Source organism: Salvelinus sp. IW2-2015, linkage group LG8, assembly GCF_002910315.2.
Source record: "Salvelinus sp. IW2-2015 linkage group LG8, ASM291031v2, whole genome shotgun sequence".
NCBI lineage: Eukaryota > Metazoa > Chordata > Actinopteri > Salmoniformes > Salmonidae > Salvelinus > Salvelinus sp. IW2-2015.
Window position 1 is genome coordinate 11826964 of NC_036848.1, and position 10552 is coordinate 11837515.

Consider the following 10552-nt stretch of genomic DNA (forward strand, 5'->3'; position numbering starts at 1 on the left):
GCGCTTGAGACAATAAAAGGCCACTCTAAAGTGTGCAGTTTAGTCACACAAATGTGCCAGGAGTACCCTGGGGGCAGAGCATACAGACAGGGGTTGAGTTTATGTTCATCTGGAAAAGTTGTTGAGGAGTCGCATAACTCATGTGGGCAAAATTGTAGTGAGTCATTTGGGTTCCTGATGAGAATATGATGTTGGACCAGACAGTACTCCAGTTAATATCTACTGCTGGTATATCTTTGTTCCATTTTTAATAGATTGGTAATATGTTGGTTTGAGTAGGAATAGGAATATATACCAGTCGAAAACAGCATGTTCGAGACAAGGTAGAGCGTCCGGTGAACAGGACGCGCTACCTTGTCCCGAACCTGCTGTTTTCGACTCTCTCTCTCTCTCTCTCTCTACCGAAACCTGCTGTCTCTAACTCTGAATGATCGGCTATGAAAAGCCAACTGAACATTTACTCCTGAGGTGCTGACCGTTGCACCCTCTACAGCCACTGTGATTATTATTATTTGACCCTGCTGGTCATCTATGAACGTTTGAACATCTTGGTCATGTACTGTTAAAATCTCCACCCGGCACAGCCAGAAGAGGACTGGCCWCCCCTCAGAGCCTGGTTACTCTTTAGGTTTCTTCCTAGGTTCCTGCCTTTCTAGGGAGTTTTTCCTAGCCACCGTGCTTCTACATCTGCATTGCTTGCTGTTTGGGGTTTTAGGCTGTGTTTCTGTATAGCACTTTGTGACATCGGCTGATGTAAAAATGGCTTTATAAATACATCTGATTGATATATATAATTTGGAGATTGCCCTTACCCTTGCCATTATTATTTTGTGGATGAGATGATCAGATCTCCAACGTACTCCATAAGCACTTAGAGCAGAACGAAGCTGCAAATAAAATAAAAATGAAAACCAGGCAGATGGTATTGCTTTTTCATGTCTTGGAACGCATGCAGGTTTCAACTGTCCACAATGTCAGAGAGAGTATGAATTCCCCCCCCCACTCCAAGCTGAAAAACATATAGGCTGGCCACCCAAAATGATACTGTCATTATTAAACAATGGCATATTTTTTTATTGAACCTTTATTTAACTAGGCAAGTCAGTTAAAAACAAATTCTTATTTACAATGACGCCTACCAAAAGGCCTCCTGCKGAGGCAGGGGCTGSGATTAAAAATACATTAAATAAATAATATGGGGGTGATTAATAATATATTTGCAATTGTTCCCCATTGAACGCCATACTGTAAGCATTTGCGTGATGATAGGGTCAAAGGTGAGTTTAGCTTTTTTGATTGAGATGTTGAAATATACCAGATCTTGGAGCCTGTACGGGTTTGCTATATTCTCCTCCAGGGGGCGCCAGCCCACTGGGTCTAAACCAYACACGTATTGGGCGCAGAATAAATATACGTTTTATTTGTCAAACGGCAGCCAAGCGTCGATCATAATGTCACCAGAATAAGACACTCGATATTTATTGAAAAGATGCATCAAGCTCATCACTGGTCACCATCCTGTGAAGTTCATCACAACATATTTAATCTGTAGCCTAATAAACTGCGTGCTTTCCTGAGCTCYTGGAAGGACAGCACAACATATCATTGGTAACTCAAGTTTACGTCGATATTATTGTTATTATATAAATAGTTGTGCATAAAGGCTTTCCACCGCCATTTCTCGCATACGTAATTTTACCGACAAAAAATATCCCACCTTGTCTAGAATACTTTTTTTGTCTACATTTGGAAAGTTTACTGACAAATTCGCTGTTTCTATCCGGATTGTCGTGACATTTTGTTTCCGACATATTACTTTACTCTCAGATTTTGAGCGGAGTAATCAAATCAAATTATGTTGGTCACATACACATGGTTAGCAGATGTTAATGCGAGTGTAGTGAAATGCTTGTGCTTCTGGTTCAAACAGTGCAGAAATATCTAACAAGTAATCTAACAATTCCCCAACGACTACCTAATACACACAAATCTAAATGGGGTGAATGAGAATATGTACATTTAAATATATGGATAAGCGATGAATATGGATAAGCGATGACCGAGCGGCATATGAAAGGTGCAACTAGATATCATATGCATATACTGTATTATATACTATGAGTAATGTAAGATATGTAAACATTATTAAAGTGGCATTGTTTAAAGTGACTAGTGATCCATTTGTTATAGTGGCCAGTGATTGGGTCTCTATGTAGGCAGCAGCCTCTGAGTTAAGTGATTGCTGTTTAGCAGTCTGATGGCCTTGAGATAGAAGCTATTCTTCAGTCTCTCGGTCAAGGCTTTGATATGCCTGTACTGACCTGCCTTTTGGATGGTAGCGGTGTGAACAGACAGACAGTGGCTCCAGTGTTTGTTGTCTTTGATGATATTTTTTGCCTTCCTGTGACATCGGGTGCTWWAGGTGTTATGGAGGGCAGGTAGTTTGCCCCCGGTGATGCGTTGTGCAGACCGCACCMCCCCCACCCTTACGGTAGAGGGCAGAGCAGTTGCCATACCAGGCTATGATACAGCCTGACAGGATGCTCTCTCAACAGGATGTGGATCTGTAGAGGTTAGTCAGGGTTTTGGGTGACAAGCCAAATTTCTTCAGCCTCCTGCTGTTGCGCCTTCACCACACTGTCTGTGGGTGGACCATTTAAGTTTGTCGTTGATGTGTACGCTGAGGAACTTAAAACKTTCCACTTTTTCCACTGCTGTCCCTTCGATGTAGATAGGGGGGTGCTCCCTTTGCTGTTTCCTGAAGTCCACGATCATCTCCTATGTTTTGTTGACGTTGGGTGAGAGGTTATTTTTMTGACACCACACTCCGAGTGCCCTCACCTCCTCCTTGTAGGCTGTCTCGTCGTTGTTGGTAATCAAGCCCACTACTGTTGTTGTGTCGTCTGCAAACTTGATGATTGAGTTGGAGGCGTGCATGGCCATGCAGTCGTGGGTGAACAGGGAGTACAGGAGGGGGCTGAGCACGCACCCTTGTGGGGCCCCAGTGTTGAGGGTCAGCGAGGTGGAGATGTTGTTTCCTACCTTCACCACCTGCTGGCAGCATGTCAGAAAGTCCTGGACCCAATTGCACAGGGTGGGGTTGAGACCCAGGGCCTCCAGCTTGATGATGAGCTTGGAGGGTACTATGGTGTTGAATACTGAGCTGTAGTTAGTCAACAGCATTCTTACATAGGTATTCCTCTTATCCAGATGGGATAGGGCAGTGTGATGGCGATTGCATCATCTGTGGACCTGTTAGGGCGGTATGCAAACTGAAGTGGGTCTAGGGTGGCCAGTAAGGTGGAGGTGATATGATCCTTGACTAGTCTCTCAAAGCACTTCATGATGACAGAAGTGAGTGCTAGGGGCGGTAGTCATTTACAGTTGAAGTCGGAAGTTTACACACACTTAGGTTGGAGTCATTAAAATTCATTTTTTCAACCACTCCACAAATTTCCTGTTAACAAACTATAGTTTTGGCAAGTCTTTTAGGACATATACTTTGTGCATGACACAAGTAATTTTTCCAACAATTGTTTACAGACAGATTATTTCACTGAGTTGACTGTGCCTTTAAACAGCTTGGAAAATTTCCCAGAAAATTATGTCATGGCTTTAGAAGCTTCTGATAGGCTAATTGACATAATTTGAGTCAATTGGAGGGGTATCTGTGGATGCATTTCAAGGCCTACCTTCAAACTCAGTGCCTCTTTGCTTGACATCATGGGAAAATCAAAAGAAATCAGCCAAGACCTCAGAAAACAAATTGTAGACCTCCACAAGTCTGGTTCATCCTTGGGAGCAATTTCCAAACGCCTGATGGTACCACGTTCATCTGTACAAACAATAGTATGCAAGTATTAACACCATGGGACCACGCAGCTGTCATACCACTCAGGAAGGAGACGCGTTCTGTCTCCTAGAGATGAACGTACTTCGGTGCGAAAAGTGCAAATCAATCCCAGAACAACAGCGAATGACCTTGTGAAGATGCTGGAAGAAACCGGTACAACAGTATCTATATCCACAGTAAAACGAGTCCTATATCGACATATCCTGATAGGCCGCTCAGCAAGGAAGAAGCCACTGCTCCAAAACCGCCATAAAAAAGCCAGACTACGGTTTGCAACTGCACATGGAGACAAAGATCGTACTTTTTGGAGAAATGTCCTCTGGTCTGAAGAAACAAAAATAGAACTGTTTGGCCATCATGTTGTGGGGGTTCTTTGCTGCAAGAGGGACTGGTGCACTTCACAAAATAGATGGCATCATGAGGGAGGAAAATTATGCGGATATATTGAAGCAACATCTCAGACATCAGTCAGGAAGTTAAAGCTTGGTTGCAAACGGGCAATGACCACAAGCATACTTCCAAAATTGTGGCAAAATGGCTTAAGGACAAAGTCAAGGTATTGGAGTGGCCATCACAAAGCCTTGACCTCAATCCTATAGAACATTTGTGGGCAGAACTGAAAAAGCGTGTGTGAGCAAGGAGGCCTACAAACCTAACTCAGTTACATCAGCTCTGTCAGGAGGAATGGGCCAAAATTCACCCAACTTATTGTGGGAAGCTGGTGAAAGGCTACCCGAAACGTTTGACCCAAGTTAATCAAATGAAATGCAATGCTACCAATTACTAATTGAGTGTATGTAAGAATGAACGAAATACAAGCTGAAATAAATCTTTCTTCTATTATTCTGACATTTCACATTCTTAAAATAAAGTGGTGATCCTAACTGACCTAAGACAGGGAATTTTTACTAGGATTAAATGTCAGGAATTGTGAAAAACAGAGTTTAAATGTATTTGGCTAAGGTGTATCTAAACTTCAGACTTCAACTGTRGTTYAGTTACCTTTGCCTTCTTGGGTACAGGAACAATGGTGGCCATCTTGACGCATGTGGGGACAGCAGACTGGGATAGGGAGCGATTGAATATATCTGTAAACACACCAGCCAGTAAAACCTCTTACTACCGTTCTGACAATGTCCAATATGTATGGGTGGTTCCATTTTGGTGTTAAGCTCTTTTTGACCACACCCCTTTTGATTTCAACAAACTTTCCATACTCTTTCTTATCTTATATATAATATGTATGTTGTGTCTTAACCGATGGCGGTCACAAGACAAACACCTCAGATGTAAAATAGGGTCTAAGTTACAAGATATGCGGAAAATGAAAACAAATCTGAGTTTGACCTTAAAGGTTAAATTACAAGTTTTATTWAAAAAAAAATTCAATTCAACTCAACCGTTTTATCTTTTCCAGTGATGCAGACATGGATTTCTCGTTGTATGGTGTTGTATGCAAAATGGGTCAACTTTGGGCACCTTTATCTCCTGAATGTGTTGGGATTCAGGTTCAAAAAGTCACTTTCTGACCACTTCCACTTGAAAGTTTTGTTCAAATGAAAAGGGGTGCGATTTAAAAAAGTGATTAAAATCAAATGGAACAACCCATATGCATAGTCTTAATCATCTACTGATCTCTAGCTTCATTGACKTTTTGGATTGAAATCTAACAATTTGCTGTAATTGTTCTGCTTTTCTCTATGCAACAGGCTCCTCTGCTGTCAAAGAGAGAGAGGAGGATCTCAAGCAGTGACAAGCTGGTGAATGTCTTATAGGACCTACTAGAATCCCATGGTGAGAGATGGACTGAGGATCTGAGAGACGATATGCATCACAGTTGCCAGCGCCACGGAGACTTGGTGCTCTTAGGGGGAAAACACGTTTTCTCAGCCAGTATGGAAGAAAACAGCTATAGTATAGCATACAAACTGTTATCATCTGTAGATTATATTGATACAGGCCTCATTTTATGTTCTGTGTCGGTTTAGTGTGTGTGTTTAGTCCAATGCATCTGTTACAGGTCCAGATTTGTGGCCAGCAGTGGCCCAAGCACTGGGTGCAGTACATTTGGCAAAGATAGCTTGAATCTCCAAGGATGGATTCAGAACTCCTGTAGTGACCATGCTAGTTGGAGAGGACAGCTGGGTGACACATGTAGACAACAATATCAGGTAATGACTCCTTTAACCCTTTCAATGACATTACTACCAGTATTCTTTAAAAAAATGGTACCAGAAGTGTTACTTTGTAGTCTCAAGGGAATAGTTGCATGTTACGTACTCCTTGTCCAATTGTTTTGTCATGTTTTACAACTATCTTTGAGGGATGAGTTTGATGTGACCAGGTGTGCATGTTCTCTGCTGGCAACATCACAGAGAAGCTCAGGGTCGCCTCATTCAACTGCAGTGGGGAGACTGTGGTGGATTTATATGCAGGTAAGAAAATACATCTTGCATCTGTGTATATTGTCCATGAACTACAGAAAAGATTCATAATCTATGCATAATTTCGCACAATAGGATTATATTGTTATTCTTTATTAGGTATTGGCTACTTCACTATCCCATTCTTGGTGCATGCGGGGGCCAGCCATGTTCATGCCTGTGAGTGGAACCCAGATGCCGTGGAAGCCCTGCAGAGAAACTTGGGAATTAAATGGAGTGTGGCATCACTGCACCGACCACAACAGAGACAACCGGCAAGTAAGGAACAACATCTTTATACTGGAGATCAGAAATCAACCAGTTTATGTGATCTGAGAATAATCGTTTTGGGTGTTTTTCCAGCTCCCATTGTGTAACCTGGCTGACCGGGTGAATTTGGGTCTTATACCCAGCTCTGCGGATGGCTGGCCTGTTGCCTGTCGACTACTGAGGAAAAGGACCGGTGGCATGTTGCATATTCACCAGAATGTTACCGCACCACATCATATTACAGACTGTGACACTTCCTCTGTTCCTGTCATGGAGAGAGTGGACATTTCTGGAGGASACCAAGAAGAGGTGTCTCCTAAGGGGAGTGACAGAGAAGTTTGGGGTGCCTGGAAGGACACAGCCATCCACATTGCCTCTCTACTGCAGGACATCACTGGGGGACCATGTAGGACTGGCGTCCAGCACATTGAGCATGTCAAGTCATACGCACCTCACATTCACCATATAGTACTATTCTTAGAATGCAGGCCACTGAGGGGACAAAAGACAGGACTGTAGCATGACTCTTATTTGTGTAGTCGTACCAGTGGCGGACTGGGACCAAAAATCTCCCCTTTCTAACACACTGGCCCATTTTTTTCCCCCCTTGAGGCCCCCATTATTAGCAAGATAATGAGAATTTTGCGCTAAAAACCCAAATTAGACAGGCCCACTAGGCTAAAAATGGACCAGTCCATCTGGTGTACTCTGCCATTTGTGGCTATTAATAAATTGTTGCACACTAATTTTAAATGAATCATAATTGAGTTTTTTTTTAAAGAAAAACATGGTTTATAGGTTTATACAATGTGAAAATGAAACTGTTGTTTACCAGTTGTTGTACAACTGATTTTACAAATGTTTATACATGCAATGACTGTGGCTGCTTGTGTGATGTATTGTTGTCTTTACCTTATTGCACTTTGTGCTGTTGTCTGTGCCCAGTAATGTTTGTTCCATGTTTTGTGCTGCTGCCATGTTGTGTTGCTACCATGTTGTTGTCATGTTGTGTTGCTACCATGCTGTGTTGTCATGTGTTGCTGCCATGCTATGTTGTTGTCTTAGGTCTCTCTTTAAGTAGTGTTGTGTTGTCACTCTTGTCATGATGTGTGTTTTGTCCTATATTTACATTTCTTACATTTTGTTTTATCCCAGCCCCATCCCCGCAGGAGGCCTTTTGCCTTTTGGTAGGCCGTCATTGTAAATACAAAATGTGTTCTTAACTGACTTGCCTAGTTAAATAAAAATAACTGACTTGCTTGTATGATGCCCCCCCTGAACACATTTGTAAAATGTCTTTATAAATATTGTAACCATAGGATTAAATATTTGCATAAAATAAGGGCTGCTAAGCCTAATGTATAATCACACACACAAAAATGCTTTTTTTCTTTAATGGCTAACTATTGAAATTCTCTTGATTTCCCGACGCCAAACGTTTTGAATTGGTTGCGGTTAAAGTGAACGTATATAAAGACTCCCACATCACTGTAGTAGGCTGCTACAGACCGCCCTCGGCTTTGGGAGACGCACTTAACTCTSTTTCTGATGTCCTGCACAAGTTAAATGACTCTGAATTCATTCTTTTAGATTTGAACTGGGACATGCTTACATCTGTATCAGACTCTTTTAAAGATCGGTGTGACTCTCTGAATCTCGCTCATTTAATTAATGTGCCTACAAGACCGAATCCCAGAGCACCTAACAAATCAACGCTATTGGACATTATTCTAACGAATACCTCTCACATACACATGGACTGGGATATTCTGTAATGATGTCAGTGATCACTGTGCAATTGCTTGTGTTAAAAATACAAAAATGACCAAAGCCAAACCACGTTATATTTCTAAAATAAATTTTAGACAGTTTGATGAGCAAGCGTTCTTACATGATCTGTACCATAATATTGACAGAGTAAGTCTGATCTATTTTTATATGAAATTTGTGTYGATTTGTGATAAGCATGCCCCTGTGAAGAAATATAGATTCAGTGGAAGGGACAATCTCTGGTTTTCAGATAACTTGGCAGAATTAATTAGAAAGAGAAATGTCTCTGGGCTCAAGCTAGACATACAAATGCTCCTGTTGACTGGGCCTCCTTCAGAGCGCTAAGAAACAAATGCACAGGATTGATCAGGAAGTCCAAATCAGATTACTATTTAAATGCAGTCACAGAGAACSTAAACAAACCTACCAAGTTCTGGAAGCTAATCAAATCAGTGTCAGGTTCTAATGTATCCTCTGGCCTTCCTGACCATTTAATGATGGATTCTAATGAAGTGAAGGATAAAGACCATATTGTAGGGGTTTTTAACAAGCACTTCATATCTGCTGGTTCAGTTTTTGATAATGGTGGGGCCCAGGCCTCTAATGTAAGCTCTGTTACAGTAAACTATTAAATAGGCCCTTATGTGAACCATTTTAACTTTGAGCCTGTTTCTTATACTGAGGTCTATAAAGCACTAAAGGAAATAGACACTAAAAAGTCTGCCGGTCCAGATAATCTGGATCCCTACCTCTTAAAGATACCAGCTGGTATTTTTACTGAGCCTGTGGCTCATATTTTCAACTTGAGTCTCTTGACCARTTACATACACAGCCTTTGGAAATCAGCGTATGTTCTCCCACTGCTAAAGGGTGGAGATCCCTCAGATGCTAATAACTATCGTCCAATCTCTAAACTCCCTATCCTGKYCAAAGTCTATGACTCCCTAGTGAACTCAGTTAAAACACTTCTTATTTGAAAAGAACATACTGAGCAGGGTTCAGTCTGGCTTTAGATCAGTGGCACATCACCACAACTGCAGCTATAGCAGTGGCAAATGACATCATTAATGCACTTGATAAAAAGCAACATTGTGCTGCTCTGTTTGTGGATTTACCAAAGGCCTTTGATTCAGTTGACCATTAATTGTTGCTAGCTAGACTCAGAAACATTGGTCTCAGTGAAGGGGCAGTAAATTGTTTTAGGAACTATCTTTCTGACAGAACACAATGTGTATATACTGACAATCACAAGTCTAGCTTTCTAGAGATTAATGGAGGTGTGCCCCAGGGTTCCATTTTAGCTCCTGTGTTGTTCTCAATTTGTATTAATGATTTGGGAAATGGGATGCAACCAGCAAAGTTACATCTATATGCAGATGATAGTTATATATTCATGTGCTCCTTGTCTGGTTCAGGCTGTTGAAGAGCTCCAGACTGCTTTTCAGTCACTATCGTCTCAAACTGGTCTTGAATGTACAAAAAACTAAATTAATGACCTTTACCAGAGCTAGAACTCTGCCAGAGAACGTTAGCATTGTCACATCTGGTGGCTTATCCATTGAAAAAGTATCATCCTACAGAAACCTAGGTATTTGGTTGGATGACAAGTTGTCCTTTAATGTTCATGTGGATATTCTTGTCACAAAGCTTAAATTGAAATTGGGTTTTTATTTTCGTAATAAGGCTTGCTTCCCGCTTATGGCTAGAAAGAAGCTTGTTCAGGCCACTTTTCTCGCTGCAATTGATTATGGTGACTTGTTGTATATGCATGCAACCTCCTCCGTCTTACAGAGACTGGACTCTGTTCATCATGCATCCTTGCGCTTTATTACAAATGCCAAGTCACTCACCCCCCATTGCACATTGTACCAAATGGTAGGTTGGACCTCACTTTACATGCGCATAAAGATACATTTGTATGTGTTTATCTACAAAGCCCTTTTGGGTAAACTCCCTCTTTACCTCTGTAGTCTGGTCTCCTTCACCACCAGCAGTTACCATACCTGGTCTGCTAGGTGGTTGCTACTTCTAAAGTCCCCAGGACATTCACAGTATTAAGCAAGACTAACTCCCCGTCTCTCCTTCCTGCATTCTGAAACTTGACTTTCAGTGTTGGTGGTTAGAAATCTAAAATCCCGGAAGATATGGAACGGTTAATTAACTAATTAAGCAAGACTGCCTTCTCTTCATGTACACCAGACCATGGAATAGTCTACAATCCATGCTTCATCTAGAT

At 41.6% G+C, this 10552-nt stretch overlaps 1 protein-coding gene across 1 annotated transcript; it reads left to right on the forward strand.

Annotated features, from left to right (window-relative positions):
* Positions 1–5748: 5748 nt before the first annotated feature.
* LOC111967158 (tRNA wybutosine-synthesizing protein 2 homolog) lies at positions 5749–7810 on the forward strand. Its single transcript, XM_023992021.2, is given in 7 exon segments — positions 5749–5767; positions 5874–6024; positions 6177–6198; positions 6201–6288; positions 6397–6500; positions 6502–6555; positions 6640–7810. Coding segments are annotated over 7 exon segments (864 nt in total). The 3' UTR covers positions 7066–7810.
* Positions 7811–10552: the final 2742 nt, after the last annotated feature.